Here is a 21,651-nt window from a genome sequence, read left to right as displayed (position 1 = left end):
TTTCAGGTGCAATTATAGAACCAAATCAGCCTTTTCCCCCCTCCATCTCTAAATCGGACCAGTTGTAGGCTATTAGGCTACCTTTTTTCCTCTGCCTGTCGCGCTGACTGCATTCACGCAGCCAGCAACATTTTGCGACTCATTTTCTTTTGAATTGATAATCAGGCTCGTTTATATGCATTGTAACTTCATGTTGGGATTTCCATTGACCATTGGTTGGATTTGAGCATGCAGGGGACGGGATATGGGGCAGATCCCCGTGCGTAATCACTGTGGCAGCTGCTGCAACGGGGAATCACTCAAACGCAACTTCAATGGAAACGCCTACAAGTCGCAATTGTACATTGTCGAAGTTGTAGAAATATCGCAATTCTTTTGCGAAAAACTGTAATGGAAACACAGCTATAGATGAAGAGGAGTTCGTTGGTTTTGAGTGACAATGAAGGAGAGAGGAGAGTGGTTGACGAAGCCACCCTGAACCTGTTCGTTTCCGACACTGAAGATGAGGACTTTGGTGGTTTCAGTACGCAGGAAGAAGAGGAAGACGAGCATTAGTGACTTGACTTCTCTGGTTACAGGTTTGCTGCACATATAGCCTATTGTTGTGTGATTTTGTCTGGGGATTAGTGACCTGACTTTTGTTTTGTTTTGTTGAAATGTTAATAAATGGGAGCTTCCCCAAACAGCCATCGCTTTCCCGACATTCCTCTCTGTGCACGAACCCTTTCATATGGTAATTAAACATCAAAACACCCGCGGCTTATAGACCGGTGCGGCTTATAGAAGAAAAAAATAGTCAATTTTGGTCCCGCGGCTTATACACCGGTGCGTCTTATAGTCCGGAATTTACGGTAGTCTACTGGAATCTCTGAGTTTGAGCCTCGTGCACTGTAATGTTTGAGCCTCGTGCACTGTAATCTCAAAGTCCACCTAGGCTAGGATACCATTTATATGTCATGAGTAGTGCTGGGCCAAGCTTGATACACTGTCATTATCACTCTGCACGTAGGCTACAAGCATACAATGTTTTGCTGATCGCGGTGCTGTCCTTGGCTGTTGTGTTCTCACGTAGGCGTTCTTAGCTCAAATATGCGGCTGGTCACCTACGTAATCTGCAGTGGCTACATTTTTCTCTCTCTCTGCTTCCACTGTTTCCCATTCATTAATACATTCATGGCGCACTGCCACAACGCACTGATGAGCCACATCAGAATTTGACAGAGTATTTTTCCCCTCATTGGCCCGCCCCGCTGTCTCTCTCTCTCTTTCTGTCTCTCTCTCTCACTCTCTCTCTCACTCTCACTCTCTCTCTCTCTGTCTCTCGCTCTCTCTATCTCTCTCACACACACACACACACACACACACCCACAGGACAGCGGAGTGATTGAGTGATATCAGGCCAATCAGTACTGTATGTCGTTTTCAAGACACGTGATCGATTAAATGCATCGTCATTCGTTGAGATGGGAGTCTGGGGAGCAGGGCTGCGTATTTAACCAGGTTAAACACGCAGCCCTGCTGTTTAACCAGGTTTTTATTTAGTATCCCACCCGATTTGGGGGTGGAACATGCCAGGATTGGCCAAAGCCAGTCCCCAGAATTGTCCAATCAAATCATTGACATGCTACTCTGACCCGCCTCTCAACCTGTCATCTCAGACAAGTTATGTTTTCAGTCTGAAACGGACTCCGACCCACGCACCGAACGGGTTCAGTTCGACTTTAAAATCAAGCATACTCCCTCTCCTGAGGTTTTCTGGCTAGTGTAGCACATACACAAAAGTCACACCAAAACGCAGCCTAGTAAACCTACTGTGAGTATGTTTTAGAACGAGATACTGTCAGTTTGATATAATCTGAAGTTTCAGTTTTGCTTTTACAGGGCACACACACACACACACACACACACACACACACACACACACACACACACACACACACACACACACACATACAAATGTCTTACTATGAACAGGAAGAGAGCATCATAAGCATTGCTGCTCTTGTTTCTATTCTCCTTTTGGTCTGAAGGAATTTTGACTGTCGAAACCAAACTAGTCATCTCAGATGTGAGCTTCTAAACTCAAAAGCGGAGCCAGAATTGTGGCCAGAATAGAATTAGTTGCATGGACACTCTTAGGGGTGCTCCGATCCGGCCCGATTCCGATTCCTGGGGTCACGATCCGATTCCAGAATCGATTCTTGATTCCAAGGATTTCTAGATTCAAGAATCTAGAATCGATTCTCAATTCCATCGATTCTGGATTTAATAATCTAGAATCCATTCTCTACAAAGAGAGCTTTAAGGATCTACTGGAGGCCACTGTGTGCTAAGCCGAATATAGCAGAATAAAGTGTAAAAAAAGTTTATTGATATCATTTTCCGTTCTTTAGTTATCAGCCGGAGAAGATAGGTTGATTTCACCAAAAATAGACGTTTCCATCTAGAAGCTGAGATAATAAGCCTTTTGTGAAATGAAGCATTTCAAGCAAATCACTGACTCTGAAGCTAATATTTTCTGACCTGAAACATCTGAACAGTAATTTCCTTCAATAAACAGCACCCCCACCCCCCTCAACTCCAAACTCCTCCTCCGTGGGAGTGTCTCTGGTGGCTCTGCTCGCTCTGCTGCGTGTGTCAGGCGAGTCTCTGCTGCCTGCTATGGCAGGCTCTGCTGCCTGTGGATCCACGTTCGGATGGCGGCCGCTCGTCGGGGGAGTCTGGATCGGGCTCGCTGAGTTTGTCTGCGTTTCTGGGGTTTCGGTTGTGAACTGGGATGAAGCTGCGTCCGATTCTAGGCTTTCTGCTGCGCGTTTCAAAGTGCAGCAGAGTCTATTTTCGGAGCGCTCCGCCTTGTGCGCCGGCTCCCAGCACGACACCAAAAAGCCAAACCATTCTCATGAGAATGGTTTGGCTTTGGTTTTCTTTTCTGGCGGCTAATCGTGTGGAGAAACTATGCAGCAGAGACAGAGGGGCTCAGTTGTGGGAGCGGATTGGCTGCTGTTCGCAGCTAATGTTAGCTCCAGCCAGAGCAATCTGTGCCGCTCTGGCTCATGCATCGGTTTCTCTTTCATCACGGCTTTTTCTGCTGTTTTTCCTCAACTTTCTCTAATCTGGAGAGCACTGTCGCCACCTAATGGGTCCGTAAAATAGGTTATACACCTTCAATAGCTACAATATTTTTACAGGAGATGCATGAGGCTTTGATCCACGTCCCACCGTCAAAAAACGCATTTGACGCCGATCGACGTCATTGGCACTCTACGTTAGTATTTGATTTGACGCCGATCGACGTCATTGGCACTCAATGAGTTAAAATGACACTAGCCTACACTTTAATGCAGCCTTTAAAACCAGGAAAAGACATTATGCCATATCACCATATTACCATATCCAGCATCCAAGACCATCTAGTCTCATAGCACAATATTGATATAAAATCGATATATTGCCCACCCCTAAGCCTAATATTGAGCGCCAGAATCAACCTCCCAATGATGCAATTTGCAGAAAAACATCATAATTTGATTGTAAAGCTTTTACATGGTATATCACCAGCCAATATGGCTGCTAGATTTGAGCAATTTTTCATTTTTTTTACTGATTCTGAAACTGCTGACTGTAAGCTTTCAAATGATGTGTCACACATTGTAATCTGAAAAAGAATTAACTCATTCATGGCCAGTTTAGGACTGCCAATATTTAGCACAGGCCAAAGATTTTCATAATTGTTGGTCATCTTTCAAGACCCACAGTAAATTATCTATTAGCACCAGAGTGATTTGCAATACCTCAAAATGAAGATGTACGTCTCTGGGTTCACCAGGGGAAAAAAAGCGAGCTTTTAGCATGTTCTGTACTCTACTTATAGCCATTTATATACACCCTGTTTTCACCAAAAAGGTCTCTCTGAGAAAAGAAATAGTAGAAAATGGCATTTTTGTACAGCACACAATCTCAGGCAGAACTCGCTCTCAATTCTTTTATTTTGAACTGTATTGACATCAGACATGTAAATATTATTCGTTATGACACAAATGACAAAAAAAAAAAAAATATATATATATATATATATATATATATACATGAAGTGCTTTACATTCAACAATACAGTTTACTCAGTGTGAGTGAGTGTGCAGACAGACACACAGACAGACAGACAGACAGACAGACAGACAGACAGACAGACAGACACACACACACACACACACACACACACACACACACACACACACACACACACACACAGAGAGAGAGAGTTCTGTCCATCGCACCTCCTTCCAAGGGAACACTATTGATCGCCCCGCAAATTAGCATAGGAGGGGAACACCCATCTGGTCTGAGATCAGCGTCTAGCCTCCTCTGCCTCGCATCGTTTTCCTCCTCTCATTCGGGCTGGGACGAATGCTGCGACACAGGAACGGGTCGGGCTTGGCTTTGGGACCAGGCGCTGGAACCGGATCGATCATGTTCGTCACGGGTTTGACTACTGCGAACAATCCAGGTTTGCCCTGCAGCAAGGCGAGCAGTGCAGCGCGCCGAGGGGCGTTTCAATGGCGTTTCTCCTCTCTACAAGGAAGCGCGTTTCTCTGTTTTTCCTCCTGCTAATTTCAAAACAACAGCTGCAGTATGTGTTTGATCGCGTGTTGTCGGCTTGCCTTTGAGGCAGGGACCTGATACTATGTCACAGGCTGGGGAAGTGTTTGAACTACGCGCTGCACTAATAAAAACAAAAACACGTCAAACACGTCATTGGCGGGGAGGGCTATTTCTGATAACACGTCAAAGACGTCTTTGGCGGTGAATGAGTTAAGGAGATATGCTCATTTGAATGTTCACACTCTGAAAAGCAAGACGCTGAGAAATCAGCCTTTAAAGTTGGAGAAGTTTTTCACACCTAGGCAGCCAGGTAAGGGGGAGTGGACATTAATAGCTCCTCATTTACATTAACCACTCCCAAACCATTTCAGCTGTCAGTCTCTGCCAGATGGGTTGTGGGCACTCCACAACCCAGTGACAAAAACAAAACAAAAAAACACTTATCTTAAGTTAGTGGTTCTCAAAGTGCCAGGGGTCCTTGAGGGTCTCCAGGGGTCCCCAGGAATATACAGTATATATCTATATATATAACGATAGATGGTCATGGGTTTCATGCATTTCTGTAATAAAACATCTAGTAGAACAGAAAACTCCCGCAAACCGTCTTCCTTCTCTGGAGAATATATTTCTTATTCTTGGATGGACAAACATTTCGGTCAGTAGACCTTCATCAACTGTTAATAATGTCATGTAATAAATGTAATAAAACATCTAAAATATCTTATGAAATGGGGGTCTATGGTCTAATTGTTGTCAGTTTAGGGGTCCTTGATTTGAGTTGTAGGTAAGCAGATTCCAGGTGTACTGGGTTAAATGGATGCAATACTTCATTGCCATGTTCTCATGTCCTCCTGACTACAGTGTGCGTGCAGCGCATTCCCAGGTGATCTCAATAACATCGTAATGGACATAGCGTTACATCTAGCCTATCAGTTTATAATTCTGTCCATTTTCTGACATGGCCATTTTCTGGCCACAGCCTAAGGCTCGCAACCTCAGGCTAGCTAGATCAAGCTAGCTATCAAAGAGTATTGAAGACAAGGGTCGACAACTGTATGCTTTAATTTAGACAATAGCGGTACCACCATCAACAAAGATAGGCCAACCTGGCTTCTCTGTGTGCTTCCAACAGATTAAATGTCACTTCTTATTTTAAGTCATTTGCTAACGTTAGCCAGAGAGTCATCCACAAACTTTGTTTGGCGATAAACACACAACACAGACAGACAGCCAGACAGACAGACAGACAGACGAACAGACAGACAGACGAACAGACAGACACACACACACGCACGCACAGACATGTTGTTATGTTGTTGCCAGGGAGACAACAGATCCATGGGAGAGACAGGAAGAGAAATGAAATGAAGAAGTAAGTAGGCTACACTGAGCCATGTTTTGACCACATTTCTTGACACTTGACTCCGGTTTGCGGAGCTCCGCCTCGCGCTGCCTTCCTGGAGTATGTCCTAAGCTTTAGGCAGACAGGCTGGGCTCTTAGGCAGACAGGCTGGACTCTTAGGCAGACAGGCTGGACTCAGGCAGACAGGCGGGGCTCTTAGGCAGACAGGCTGGACTCAGGCAGACAGGCTGGGCTCTTAGGCAGACAGGCTGGGCTATTAGGCAGACAGGCTGGGCTCTTAAGCAGACAGGCTGGGCTCTTAGGCAGACAGGCTTGGCTCTTAGGCAGACAGGCTGGGCTCTTAGGCAGACAGGCTTGGCTCTTAGGCAGACAGGCTGGACTCTTAGGCAGACAGGCTTGGCTCTTAGGCAGACAGGCTTGACTCTTAGGCAGACAGGCTGGACTCAGGCAGACAGGCTGGGCTCTTAGGCAGACAGGCTGGGCTCTTAGGCAGACAGGCTGGGCTCTTAAGCAGACAGGCTGGGCTCTTAGGCAGACAGGCTTGGCTCTTAGGCAGACAGGCTGGGCTCTTAGGCAGACAGGCTTGGCTCTTAGGCAGACAGGCTGGACTCTTAGGCAGACAGGCTGGACTCTTAGGCAGACAGGCTGGACTCAGGCAGACAGGCTGGGCTCTTAAGCAGACAGGCTGGGCTCTTAGGCAGACAGGCTGGGCTCTTAGGCAGACAGGCTGGGCTCTTAGGCAGACAGGCTGGACTCAGGCAGACAGGCTTGGCTCTTAGGCAGACAGGCTGGGCTCTTAGGCAGACAGGCTGGACTCAGGCAGACAGGCTGGACTCTTAGGCAGACAGGCTGGACTCAGGCAGACAGGCTGGGCTCTTAGGCAGACAGGCTGGGCTCTTAGGCAGACAGGCTGGGCTCTTAGGCAGACAGGCTGGACTCTTAGGCAGACAGGCTGGGCTCTTAGGCAGACAGGCTGGACTCTTAGGCAGACAGGCTGGACTCTTAGGCAGACAGGCTGGACTCAGGCAGACAGGCGGGGCTCTTAGGCAGACAGGCTTGGCTCTTAGGCAGACAGGCTGGGCTCTTAGGCAGACAGGGTGGGCTCTTAGGCAGACAGACTGGGCTCTTAGGCAGACAGGGTGGGCTCTTAGGCAGACAGGCTGGGCTCTTAGGCAGACAGGCCAACTTTTGAAAGAGACTAACATCGAGGAAAACGCACATATTCCCTCTGGGTCTTGCATAGGGATGGGAATTGATAAGATTTTAGCGATTCCGATTCCATTTTCGATTCTGCTTATCGATCCGATTCCTTATCGATTCTCTTATCGATTCTCATTGGGCAAGGGGAAAAAAAAGAGTACAAACGGGTTTATTAACATTAATTTTCTTTTAGATTATTATTATTATAATTATGTATTATTATTCAGCTCTGAGATCAGATTGCTCTTTTCAATCCCATACCAAGCAGGGATCAGTGTCTGTTAAACTGGCTCTGTTTGGGGGTTTGTATTTTGGGTTGAGCATCTTTGTCATCTCCCTATAGAAAATATATAGTGGGAATGAATGAAACAGAACTAGTGGTTAGAATGACAACATGCAACTTTGGACATTTTACTTTAGCTGGCATGTCAGACAAACTAGTCACTGCTCGGTGACATTCGTTTACCCTCGCCTCGGTCATTTTACTCTTCCCTGCCTGGGTGAATGGAGGGGCTAGAAGTGCGCAGCACAAGAAGTACTCGCTGCAGCCTCTGACCCAGAGCGACTACCAGCCTCTGAACCAGTCTGACTCTGAACGTCATCATCCTCTAAATTAAATGGAAGGAAATGGAGTATTGGTGAAATCTGGTTTACACAATAGACAGGGTCTGGAGGAGTTTACCGTACTCTCCATATTAACAGATGACGCGCTAACGTTAGCCGCGCTGCTGTTAGCCACGTTATCGTCACTCCATAGCACATCGAAAACGTGACATTCCTCCAAAATTATTGCATGCTGTGTGGACAAATGTTTCTGCATATTGCTAGTATTTCCCCCCTTTGACGAAATAGAGGTTTTGCAAGCATTGCAAGTGGCACTGTGGTCATCGTTTTGCTTCTGCCTAGACGCCATGGTGGCTGGAAACAAAACAAGGCTGCGTTGCGTGCGTGTCGCAGCGTGTGACGTCATCGCGCATGGAATCGATAGTGGAATCGTTCAGGACGTTGGCTAACGATTCCAAGGAATCGATCCACTGGGACCCGGTTCTTGTTAAGAACCGGGTTCTCGATTCCCATCCCTAGTCTTGCAGCGGGTGCTCAGAAGCAACATTTCTTCTGATTGATTATAGGTCTTTAAAATTACTGGATCTGATGAATTGTATAGAATTAACATCTAAACCCCCCTCCCCCCTTCTCCTCTCTCTCTCCCCGCTCTTTCTGCAGGGCAAGTCAGTGAAGTATTTCTTGGATAATGTGGATAGGCTTGGCGAGCCGGTAAGTTTTTTTGTTTTGCTTAGACTGATTGTTATATTCAGTCATGTAGATGCTACATTTAATATTGTATCATGTCTAGACATTCCAGAGACTTTGGTGGGACAAACCAAACCACCCAGATTGTTGCTGTCATTTTGGCAAAGAAGCCCTTTCATCAACGGACCACTTTCACCACGAGAACAGTGGCAACGGCGTTACCTCTGCCTTGCCCTGTGCTAATGCCTCAGCACACTGTGTGTATGTGTAGTAGATGCCTTAGCACAGAGGTTCTCAAATGTTTTTCAGCCAAGGACCCCTTACAAGATAGAAAATATACCGCGGACCCCCTCATTCTGATTTGTGATTTTGGGCTAAGCTTAATTGTTTCCACGGTAACGTGCTTGACTTTTAATTTGATAGGTTTGTTATTAGAATGTAATCCATGAACCATTTTAGATTTAAAGCATAAACTATTTTCGTTGAACTATGAAGATTTTGCAAAAAAAAATATATATATATTTTTTTTTTATTACATTACATTTACATTACGTCATTTAGCAGACGCTTTTGTTTTGTCCAAAGCGACTTACAATATCACAATTTGTCAACAGTCCAGAAAACCACTATGCAACACAATAAATGACAGCCAAGATATTTTGATAGACTAGCACCATGTAGGAAGTAGTTTGAGAAGGAATAAGTAACATGTAGCATTTTCTTTTTAATTATTATTATTATTATTTTATTTTATTTTTATTATTTTTTTACTTGAAAACTTTTCGCGGACCCCCTGGCAAAGTGCGACGGACCCCTGGGGGTCCGCGGACCCCCATTTGAGAACCACTGCCTTAGCACACTGTGTGTATGTGTAGTAGATGCCTCAGCACACTGTGTGTATGTGTAGTTACCTCTGCCTTGCCCTGTGCTAATGCCTTAGCACACTGTGTGTATGTGTAGTTACCTCTGCCTTGCCCTGTGCTAATGCCTTAGCACACTGTGTGTATGTGTAGTAGATGCCTCAGCACACTGTGTGTATGTGTAGTAGATGCCTCAGCACACTGTGTGTATGTGTAGTTACCTCTGCCTTGCCCTGTGCTAATGCCTCAGCACACTGTGTGTATGTGTAGTTACCTCTGCCTTGCCCTGTGCTAATGCCTTAGCACACTGTGTGTATGTGTAGTTACCTCTGCCTTGCCCTGTGCTAATGCCTCAGCACACTGTGTGTATGTGTAGTTACCTCTGCCTTGCCCTGTGCTAATGCCTCAGCACACTGTGTGTATGTGTAGTTACCTCTGCCTTGCCCTGTGCTAATGCCTCAGCACACTGTGTGTATGTGTAGTAGATGCCTCAGCACACTGTGTGTATGTGTAGTTACCTCTGCCTTGCCCTGTGCTAATGCCTTAGCACACTGTGTGTATGTGTAGTTACCTCTGCCTTGCCCTGTGCTAATGCCTCAGCACACTGTGTGTATGTGTAGTTACCTCTGCCTTGCCCTGTGCTAATGCCTCAGCACACTGTGTGTATGTGTAGTAGATGCCTCAGCACACTGTGTGTATGTGTAGTAGATGCCTCAGCACACTGTGTGTATGTGTAGTAGATGCCTCAGCACACTGTGTATGTGTAGTAGATTTTACACGCAACCATGTGGAAGTTAAGCCCTATTCCAACTGGATTCATTTAGCTGGGGGCGGTCCTGTAATGTGGTTCTTATGTGCTGTGTGGTAACTCCAGAGGACTGTTCATTCATTAAGACATACGTTAAAACAGTCATTCCCAAAGACTGGGTTGCAACCCACAGGTGGGTCGCAGGTGATTTTGTTTGGATCACCAAATACATTTGCAGAATTTCATCCATAGTCTTTTTATTTTATTTTAAATGTAAACATCAAACAAAAAGTTCGGAAATTTGTTTTTGGTAGATTATTTCTCTGTTGTAACTAGAGACCGACCGATATGGTTTTTTCAAACCGATACCGATAACGATACTAGAGGCAGGAAAATCACCGATAGCCGATAAGGAAACCGATATAGTGAATTTTTGAGCTGGAATGAAAACAGACCTTTTTCTATGTGGATTGTGTACAGATTTTGCACCGATATGAGCATATGACTATGCAAACTGGTACAGTAAGTTACAGATGGCTGCTTTCTTAAACAAATTACTTTATTGACTGCTGCTGAGTGAGAACAGAAGTTTCAGAACACACCAACATCATTGGCATCACAGTCAACACACACACTCATGTTGAGCAATACAAAAACAAAATAAACAAACGTATAATCTTAACCATAGACGTAGCATAGACATCGAATTAGCAAATAATAATACACAAGGAGAGTAAACCGTGAACTAAAATGAGAAACCTGGCTCGCCTCATACATAAAAATACTGTAACAACTGACAGTGCTGACATTTCAATTTGTCAAATAATAAATTAAAATAAATTAAATGGCTAAATAGTAACACCATTAGGCCTACTGTGCACTGTTCAGTTTCTGACATTTCAATAAATAATAAATGAAAATAAATTACATGGCTAAATAAATGCCATTACTGTGCACTGCCACTGTTCAGTCAATTGCTGATTACTTTGATAAAGAATTAACAAAAATATGACTTTTCAAAATAAACAAAGTACTCTCTCCCTCAGTAGTTTCAGTCAATTGCTGACTATTTTAGTACTTCCAGTCAATAAGGGGCAGATTGTAATACAGGAAGCATAACTTCTCTGCATTTGACCCTATCAGCCTGCTTCGCTTGTCGTCGTAGATGTTCCCGACTGTGCTGAACACCCTCTCACTGGGGACAGAGGACGGTGGAGGAGTCAGGAACCGCCTGGCCAATGGACTCAGTTTCAGAAAGCGGTCACTGTTCTGCTTCCACCATTGCAGGGGGTCCCCTGATGATGATAAAAAATAAATAAGTTTAGATTACTTTTTCTGGATATAAATAAAACAAACATACCGTACATTGATGTTCATTCATTCTAGGGGGGCGGGGAAGCCAAAGTGTTTAACAAACCTTTTTTACGATCCAGAACTGGCTCTTTCATATACCGCTCCAGCTCCTCAAGCAGACTTTCACCTGGCTCCCCTGGCTCTGCCTGTCCTAGTTGGTTCAGCAGCAGGTCATCATACAGGCTGTCTAAAAGACGCTGACTCTCAGACTGGCCCTCCCTGCTGGTGGCTGCAGTGCTGCAGCTTGCTGCGGTGGGGTTGGCTGCAGTGCTGCGGCTTGCTTCAGTGGAGGGGCTTGCTGCGGTGCTGGTGGATGCAGTGCTGCAGCTTGCTTCAGTGGAGGGGCTTGCTGCGGTGCTGGTGGATGCAGTGCTGCTGCTTGCTCGAGTGGAGCATCTCGCGGCGCTGGTGGATGCAGTGCTGTGGCTTGCTTCAGTGGAGCGGCTTTCTGCGGTGCGTCTTCCGAGTTTTTCTGCCTCTTCCTGGACCCAGATTTTGGCTGTACTTAATGTTGTGTCTGACAGAGGGCGCTCCTTGTAGCGTGGATCTAATATGCAGGCCAAAACCACTTCTCTTCTTTCCTCCATGGCTCCAAATCTCTTGTTCAAGCTTTCCAGCATCGTCTTTCTAAGGGTTTGGATGCCCCTTGTGTCTGGACCCTGTGCCTCCAGGTAGCGGCGTAGCACTGCAGTTGTGGGTAAGATGCATGAGATGGAAGCATCCGCCTTGCTCATTTCCAGAGTGATGTCTTCTATAGGAGTCAAAGTCTCCACGAGTTTGCTCACTATGTCCCACTCGTCAACAGTTGGGCATGTAAAGTTCCCGTACTCCCCAGCATACAAGGTGAGCGCTCGCTTCTGCTCCAGCATTCTTTTGAGCATGTGTAAGGTCGAATTCCATCTTGTTGGTGTTGCCTGAAGGATGGAATGACCAGGGGCGCCAACCTCCGCCTGGATTGTTTCAAGCTTCTGTTTGGCACAGATTGAGTGACCGAAGTGGGTGGCACACCTCTTCAGCCGGGCAATGAGATCCACTACCGCCCTCTGTGATTTAAGGGCATCCTGCACTACAAGTTGGAGCGTGTGGGCGCTACAGCTGAGGCCCGGCATCTCCACTACCCTCATCGCTTTCACCACGTTGGCCCCGCTGTCACGTAGTACCAGCAGTACGCGCTTGCTGTCAATGTCCCACTGCTCCAGCATCTGCATAAACAGCTCTCCTATGTACTCGCCGGTGTGGGATCCTGACATCGCCTTCACATTAAGTACGATCTGTACTCTTTTCCATTCTTTGTCAATATAATGAGCGGTCAAGCTCATCAGTGCCTCAGTGGTCCCTGACCAGCAGTCTGTTGTGAATGCTAAGTCTGCTCCAGCATTTTCAACAGAGAGTAGCTTTTGGATTGTTTCCACTACTTGACGATGGACTTCAAGCAGCTTCTCTGTGCGGTAGAACTTCTCACTTTTTATGGTGTACCTGGGCTCTACGGCAGCTAGAAGCCTTCGAAAACCAACACCTCCAACGATGGCGTATGGCTGTAGATCTGTCGCAATCATCTCCATCACCAACTTGTCCACCTTCTTTGATCTTGGATCTGCAGGGGCCCATTTATTTAATCTGTCAAACATCTGTGTTAGTGTGTTCTGCTGCATTGTTGCTGTATTTTTTTTTTGTAACGCTGATTCAGCTGCTCGGAGTGCCTCAGCTTCAGCATGGATCTCCTGGTGAAACACTTTCAGGTGGTACCACATGTTGCTTGTGTTCTTGTCGCAGGATTTGCTAGATCCCCGGCTTATCTCTGCTGCGCAGGTATTGCAGGCCACTACATCATTGGCATCGGTGAAGTACTCCCAGATCTTGCTCCTTCTTGGCCTTTTGTCAGCCATCTGTAAATAAGTGATAAAGGAAAGAACAACATTTCATTATTTTGAGATAAGTCATTAACTGCTCAGTGTTTATATATTCCATGCAAAAAAGTAGTTGCAATAGCAGAATGTCAGTGGAGTAGAAATGTAGGCTAGAAAATATGTCCCTCTGACATGTACAGTAGTAGCCTACTTAAATGTAACATTATTAATACATTACATTCTCTACTCGAGGCTATCATATTTTAATTAAATTCCAATGAGAAACGTTATTTCATTTATTATCAAAAACATGGCATGTTGTTTACCAAAACTTCGCTGTTTATATAATGAAACAAACAGTCATAAGCCGATTCAAAACTGCCAGTCCACAGTCAAGATATAACTATTGTCAGCACTGCAGTCAATAAGATATTATACACTAACCGTGGTGGTTTAATTTGCACTGCATTGTTTTCTGAGCTCGCAAAATACTACGTTACGTTAAGTAGCTTAGCGGCCCGGCTGGATCATTGTTTACATGCAGTGCGCACCACATTTATCTATCTTCTCAAAAACTGCTTCAATACTGCCAGTCCACACACAGTCAAGATATAACGATCGTCAGCACTGCAGTCAATAAGATATTATACACTAACCGTGGTGGTTTAATTTGCACTGCATTGTTTTCTGAGCTCGCAAAATACTACGTTACGTTAAGTAGCTTAGCGGCCCGGCTGGATCATTGTTTACATGCAGTGCGCACCACATTTATCTATCTTCTCAAAAACTGCTTCAATACTGCCAGTCCACACACAGTCAAGATATAACGATCGTCAGCACTGCAGTCAATAAGATATTATACACTAACCGTGGTGGTTTAATTAGCACTGCACGTGTTGTTTTCTGAGATGGGAAACTACTAAGTAACGTTAAGTATGGTTAGCTTAGCGTAGCTGCTAGCTTGATCATGGGGTAGTCCCATCATGTGGCAGTGCGCACCTAATTTAACTTTCTTTGTCATATGAGCTTTAAAACTCATATGACTTGTCTTGTCACAAGACAGCAGGATCTCTCCTCTGTCGACAATGCTAAAACCTCTGCTGATTTTTTAGCATGCCCAGAAAGGCTTTCTTAAGGAGACGAAAAGTATTGAGTCTGTTGCTTGGCTACATACTATCGCTGTTAACTTATTATCAGTCAGCGGCGGACGAGCGGTGTGTTAACACAATCGATAACACGAAACATTTCAATCAGTTAACAGAAGTTTACCGTGTAACAACTTGAAATGAGGCAGACTGCACCGCAGATCCATGGAACTTGAAGTCACTTGCACTGCTGTCTGTGAGTGTCCGACTCGGGTTTGTTTTTGGAGGAAGAAGGAGGGGGGAGGGGGGCTGGGGAAACAAAGAAGGGCAGCTGCCCTGTGACCTCGTGGCGCACTCTGCTGGACAAAGTAAGCGTTACCATCGAAAAAACCTCATTTTGAAGGTATATGGACATGTTCCCTTATCGGTCCCTATCGGCGACATTAAAGCCGTTAACGATAAGATATTAAACGCGCATATGACGTCATATCGGCTGCCGATAATCGGTGTACCGATTATCGGTCGGTCTCTAGTTGTAACAATGCTTCTTCTTGGCAATACATTTTATACCATTGGAAAGCCTGTTTATTTCCCTTTTAAATGGTGCCCCATTTGTAAGGAACATGCATTTGTGGAATGAGCAGCACAGCTGACTATGTGGGTTGCGCTCATGAAAAATTTGCCAAATCTTCTCTGCCAATGCCAAACAGCTTATTCTGCTGTTGCTATTGAGTCTTGTTTGGTGGATTGGATGATTTGAAGTCTATCAGTAACAAGGAAGAAACAATACATATTGGCAATTTTACAATTTATTAATTTAACAAACAGGAGCCTCAGTAGCGTGTGGAAAAACCATACACAGCCACAACAGCCTGGCACCAGGCTTGTCATCATTGGAGGCAATCTCAAAGCAGAGAGATGTCGAGATGAGATTCTGCAACCAGTGGCAATCCCATATCTCCACAGTCTGGGACCGAACTCCATCCTCCAAGATGACAACGCTCGCCCCCACAGAGCGGGGTTTATCAGAGACTACCTCCAGAATTTGGGAGTAGAGAGAATGGAATGGCCTGCCAACAGTCCTGACCTCAACCCAATTGAACATCTGTGGGATCAGCTTGGGCGTGCTGTTCCTGCTAGAGTGACCAACACAACCACGTTGGCTGACTTGCGACAAATCCTGTTTGATGAGTGGAATGCCATCCCACAGCAGTGTGTGACCAGGCTGGTAACCTGCATGAGGAAGAGAGACCTCTGCCCGCCTTCCACGGCATACCCGATTCAGCTGCTGATGGGAGGTCCCTGGACATACTCCGAGAGGAGGTTACCACGCTGCTCGCCAAGGGGGCGATACGCTCGGTCCCCAAGGCGGAGAAGCGCTCGGGGTTCTATCACAGGTATTTTGCCGTACCCAAGAAGGACGGTTCCATGCGTCCGATTCTGGACCTTCAGAGCCTCAACAGGATGCTGAGGAAGTTCCCGTTCCTTATGCTTTCCCTCCCCTGCTTTCCCTCCCCTTTTCAATGCGTTGAGGCTGGGGGATTTCTTTACTTCCGTGGATCTGAAAGATGCGTTCTTCCATGTCCCCGTGGTTCAGAGGCACAGGAAATACCTGAGGTTCTCCTTCCTGGGAAAAGCTTATGAGTTCTGCGTCCTGCCGTTCGGCCTGTCCTTGAGCCCACGGACCTTCACCGTGTGCGTGGAGACAGCCCTGGCTCCCCTCCGCGTGAGTGGGATTCGCGTCTTCCTGTATCTCGATGATGCTCTCATAGTGGCGGACTCGAGGGTCCGCGCCATGGAGCACACCAGGGCGGTGACAGATCACCTGCAGACCCTGGGGTTTTTGGTGAACTTGCAGAAGAGTTGCCTCGTCCCAGCGCAGGTTGCGACCTTCCTGGGGCTCGAGCTGGACTCTCGGGCCATGCTGGCACGCCTCTCGCCAGAGTGACAGGCACACACCATGCGGACGGCAAGGGTGTTAATTCTGGGTCTCTCCGTGTCAGTGCATCAGTGCACGGTCATGTTGGAACTTATGGCCTCAGCGGTGGACGTGCTCCCTCTGGGAAGGCTACACATGCGCCCGTTCCAGAGCTGGTTTCTCAGACATCGCCTGGACACAGCCAGGGACCGTTATCGCAGGATTCCTCTGACGTGTCCGGCGGGCGTTGGTCAGGTGGGCGGACCCCCGTTACCTCCCGAGAGGCACTCGGTTGGGCCCTGTCCCGCTCAGGTTGGTCATTCGCACCGACGCCTCCCTCTGGGGGTGGGGCGCGGTGTGCGGAGGCTCAGGAGCTTCGCCACATAAACGTGCTAGAGCTAGAGGGGATTCGCCTGGCTCTGCTTCACTTCCAACGGCTGATACATGGGCGCCATGTTCTGATCCGTTCGGACAATACGGCATCGATCGTCCACCTGAACAAACAGGTCCGCGGCGCTGAACAAGTTAGCGGCAGGGATTCACCTGTGGGCGTATCGTATTCATGTGCCAGGCCGGCTGAATTTTGGGGCCGACCTGCTGTCTCGGGGCAACCCGCGTCAGAGAGAGTGGTGCTTCATGACTTGTGATTATTACAAATGTATTGTTTTTCTAATTGTTTTTCTAACTGCTTCTTTACAATTAGATCCTTGCTTCTACTGGTGAGGCATATTGTGTTTTTGTAAAATGTTTTATTCAATAATTGATTGTACTTCCGGCATGATTGTATATAGCCGTCATTGTTGCCTGACTGACACAGCACAACGCTGAGGAACCTGACACAGCACAACGCTGAGGAACCTGACACAGCACAACGCTGAGGAACCTGACACAGCACAACGCTGAGGAACCTGACACAGCACAACGCTGAGGAATCTGACACAGCACAACGCTGAGGAACCTGACACAGCACAACGCTGAGGAACCTGACACAGCACAACGCTGAGGAACCTGACACAGCACAACGCTGAGGAACCTGACACAGCACAACGCTGAGGAACCTGACACAGCACAACGCTGAGGAAGGCCTTTGGCTGAAACGTTTGTTGCTGCTGCCCGGTTTGAGGAAATATTAAAACCTGTGAAAGGACATTTGGAGTGCTGGCTTTTTCTCGCACTTTTGACTTCCTGTATCTGTGCCATGGAGGTTTGGCCACTTCCACGCCCCCTTAGGAGACTGGTCAGCCAATGAAGATTCATACCATTGACAGACAGCCAATAACAAGCTGAAAACCACGCCCATTTAGGAGACCGGAAGAGATGTATTTCTTACAATTGGCGGAGCCTGGAGTGGGGCGTATGCCTCTAATGGCCCATTTCCACCGCTGGTATCAACGCGGCCCCGCCCAGCTCGTCTCGCTTTTTTGTCTCATTCCACCGATCAAAAACGTGGACAGCCTGGGTTGAGTTGGGGTTGAGTCGTGCTGCTTTTGGTCCCTGCTCTGTTGAGGTTCTAGCGCTGTGAACCCGGGTTCATACGGTGACGTGAAAACATTGTAGACGACTGATTGGTCAGGCAAAATCGTGTTTACTCTATCTAATGACTGTCAATGCAATGCTGCATACCAGTTTAGTGGGGCTTACCTTCTCTTCTGTTATGTTATTTCCATCAGTCTTTTGTGTTGCTGCCTTCGCCTCTGGTGAAATAAAATCGATCTCCTTACTCAGCTTTAACATGGCGGTGGGTTTCAATTGTTTTGAGAGAGAAAAAGTCCGCTGCTCAGGAAGCCCTTGTAGTTGAGTGCAGCGTCGGCTCCGCTAGCCTGCAGGCGGGGCTTTGGTGAAGCCGCGGTCTTGCATGGTGAGAGGCCGCCGGGGTAGAGGCTTCACTCTGTAGCGCAACCCCCGTCCCTCGCGCAGCGCATGCATGTGAGTTTGACTAACAACAAGTGATATCCATTCTCCTGGCCGATTGTCACATTTGCCAATGTACACTGTAGGTCATTTAGAGGCACCAGTATTTCATAAACAGTTTAAAAGTTCTGTGTATGGATTTAATTTTAACGTTATGTTATAGCCTACTTCGGCTAAAGGCGGAGGACAGATATGCTGTCGCTATGACGACCAGTTGTGGGCCGGGGTGGGCGGGGGCAGATCAGCAGCGGTGGAAACAAAACATCCATCGGGTCGAAACAAATAGAGCCGAGTGGTGACGAGCTGTGCAGGGCTGTAAAATGTGGTGGAAATGAGCCATAATATTAAAGGTCTCTGGCTGCATGCGCACAGGGCTTGAAGTCAAGCAGACGCGAGTGGACGGCACAGCCACACATGTTCATAGTCAGGGGAGCAAACATTAAGTCTTCCAGGTAACATGGTGCATTTCAACACAACAACAGTATAACAGCGTTGTCAGGGCGCATTTCAAATGGGGAGATGAAAAGTAAAGCAATCATTTTATTTCACTTTGGCACTTTCACTGTTTTCCCTCGCGTGGACTCTCTTGTTTGCTGATGGGAGCACCGACGGCGACCAATGAAAGCAGAGGGAGAATTGTGTTGTCAGTTGGTCAGACAGCACAGATGGCAATGGCATCATGGCAGAGTAACGTTGTGGATGGAAAAGTATCTAGGTAGGTCCTTTCTGTGTGGAGTTTGCATGTTCTCCCCGTGTCCGTGTGGGTTTTTTCCGGGTGCTCCGGTTTCCTCCCACCATCAAGAAAGACATGTATGTTAGGGTTAATACTCCTGTCAGTGCCCCTGACCAAGGTACTGGCAAAAGAACTGGAGTTGGTCCCCGGGCGCTGCACAGTGGCTGCCCACTGCTCCTAGTTCTAGGAAGGTTCCTAGTAGAGGATGGGTCAAATGCAGAGGATGAATTTCCCCAAGGGGATAAATAAAGGATAACTTAACTTAACTTAACTTAACTTAACAGGTCAGATAAGAAACTGACAGGTTTAATAACAGAATGTAAATTGCTCCGATATTCTGCTTAAACAATTAATTGGATTGATTAAATAGTATGAGCTGCTTTGATGTAATTTGACAAAGTTTCAAATGCATTCTTGAATTATTTTGTTAAGTAAATATGCTTAAGTAAATAAAAAGCATTTACAGACTATTTTGCATGGATATGAATCAGGTGTGCCTTGAGATTTTGGCTTGCCATTTGGTGTGCCTTGGCCACAAAAAGTTTAAAAACCACTGCTCTAGAGCACCAGTGAATTCAGCAAATGATCCTGTGTGACAGCATTCCATGAAGCAGAGATGTTGGGGTTAATTCAGTAAAGTCCCCTTATATCAGCAGTCCCGAGTGCACTGAATGTGTGAACCGCTACCAGTCTTACAGCCTGGAAGAGCTTATTTGCTGCAACGTGTCCATTTGTCTTTCATGTTCATTCAGTCATTCATTCATTGGATCTCTCCGTGTCTCCACCAGACTTATATTCCCAGTGACTGGGACATCCAGTCCACTCGTGGTACACCACCCAACACGAGCATCCAAGAGTACGACTTTGACGTCAAGAACCTGTCGTTCAAGATTGTGAAGGTGGGGCTGTGGTCAGAAAGGAGGCACTGGTTCGAGTGCTTTGACTCTGTCGACTGCATCCTCTTCCTCGTATCCTCCTCCGCCTACGACCAGGTGAGAACGCGCTCCAGTCCCGCAAGCACACACCGTGCACACACGGCATCTCATTTCCTCTCACACACAAGCAAGCACACACACTTTAGATCGCACGATAAGTCACACAATCAGTTTGCTCCAGCACAGGGGTTCCCAAACTTTTCCGTCCAAGTACCACTACGTTAACCTGATGCTGCCAGATGGATGTAAGTTCGTTCACATTTGTTTCACAACCAACATCCATCTGGGTTCGGCCAAGCTACATTGCTGAAGAGGGCAGTCACTTTTTTCAAGCTACTAGGCAGGTGATTGGATGGACCGTCTGTCTGTCACCGTCTGGGCTTGCCAACGCCAACCAATCATATCGACTTCCCTTCATGACGTAGCAGCGCCTGGTAAACACGAACAGCTAGGACTACAATTGCTAAATAGTTAGGATGGAGGTCGCAGACTTTTTGGTGTTTTTGTAAGGTGAATATTGGGTGCAACCATTGACTATTCAATTTGTCAAAAGAAAGAAGAATTACTGCAGATGTCTGACTGAGGATGAAGTGCAGGTAGGCCATTTTGCATGTTAAATGTAACTGATTGGATTAACTGATGTTACGCTAACGTTAGCAACATTTGCGAGTTAGCTTGGCAGCAGCAATCCACAACTAGCTAGCAGCCGCCCCGGCCTCCGGGCGGGCGCCGCCCGTGCCGGGGGCCCCTCTCCCGGGCCGCGGACACCCAGGGCAGCCACCGCCCACGCGAAGGGGCTCTTGGCGTGGGCGGTGGCTGTGCTGGGTGCCCGCGGCCGGGAAGGAGGGCTCCCGGCACGGGTGGCGCCCGCCCGGAGGTTGGGGTGCTACGTCTGATGATTGATGATTAATGTTAACGTTAACAGCGATTCATTCACTAACACATATCGTTGTTCGTTTCTTCAGGGAACTGATGACACGATATGACACCGAGTGGCACGCACCCTGGACGGCTAACGTCATGGAGACGCAACGCTCTCTAGCCTTTATGATCATGGCAATAACAGCCAAACGCTTTGATACAATATAATGATTTAACGCTACTATTTAGCATTAAGGACTGGTGAATTTTAGCATATCTGTCAGTGGAATGGTAGATGTTTACGCATGACTGGAGAATGTTATTTGCTTACTTTTGTGATAATAAAGTAAACGGAGAAAAGACGGCCGTGTGGTGGTGTTGTTACATAATCTGCTGGTCTTGAGGCACGATTGGGTAAAATGATAAGATGATGTAAATTCATAAAGATGTTGATGTCAGATGAATCTGCGAAAGGGAGCTGCCTGGAGCCCAGAGGACGTCAAGGTACCAAGGTTCACAGAGAAGAGGAAAAACACCCTTAGGTTACACCAGGGGTGCCCACACTTTTTCAGCTTGCGAGCTACTTTTAAAATGACCAAGTCAAAGTGAGCTACCAAGCATATTTATTTATATATATATACACTGAGTATACAGTGGAAAACAGTGGAACAGTGGAAAAACAGTGGAAAAACAGTGGAAACAGTGGAAAAACAGTGGAAAAACAGTGGAAACAGTGGAAAAACAGTGGAAAAACAGTGGAAACAGTGGAAAAACAGTAAAAAAAAAAAAAAAAAATCTTTTTTTTTTTTTCTTCCTCAATGCCATGCGATCGACCACACTACCTTCGCGATCGACCGGTCGATCGCGATCGACGTATTGGGCACCCCTGGGTTACACCATGCAGCATGTATTTGGATATAATCTCAAACTTTAAGAATGGTTCCTTCATCATCATCATCATCACTTTATTGTCAGACACAATGTTGT

At 46.6% G+C, this 21,651-nt stretch overlaps 1 protein-coding gene across 1 annotated transcript in view; it reads left to right on the top strand.

Moving 5' to 3' along the window:
- LOC310782503 (guanine nucleotide-binding protein subunit alpha-13-like) overlaps window positions 1-21,651 on the top strand; it is a gene marked incomplete at both ends in the record, with an annotated part of 41,323 nt that overhangs the window by 13,980 nt on the left and 5,692 nt on the right. The window contains 2 exons of the mRNA XM_083643178.1: window positions 8,387-8,437; window positions 19,657-19,860. Coding sequence (XP_083499304.1) covers window positions 8,387-8,437; window positions 19,657-19,860 — 255 coding nt within the window. The remainder of the gene's footprint in view (window positions 1-8,386; window positions 8,438-19,656; window positions 19,861-21,651) is intronic.

Source organism: Poromitra crassiceps, assembly GCF_964638095.1.
Source record: "Poromitra crassiceps genome assembly, chromosome: 9".
Lineage (NCBI taxonomy): Eukaryota > Metazoa > Chordata > Actinopteri > Beryciformes > Melamphaidae > Poromitra > Poromitra crassiceps.
The sequence above is the reverse complement of the archived record's forward strand: the minus strand, read 5'-3'. Positions and strand labels throughout refer to the sequence as shown.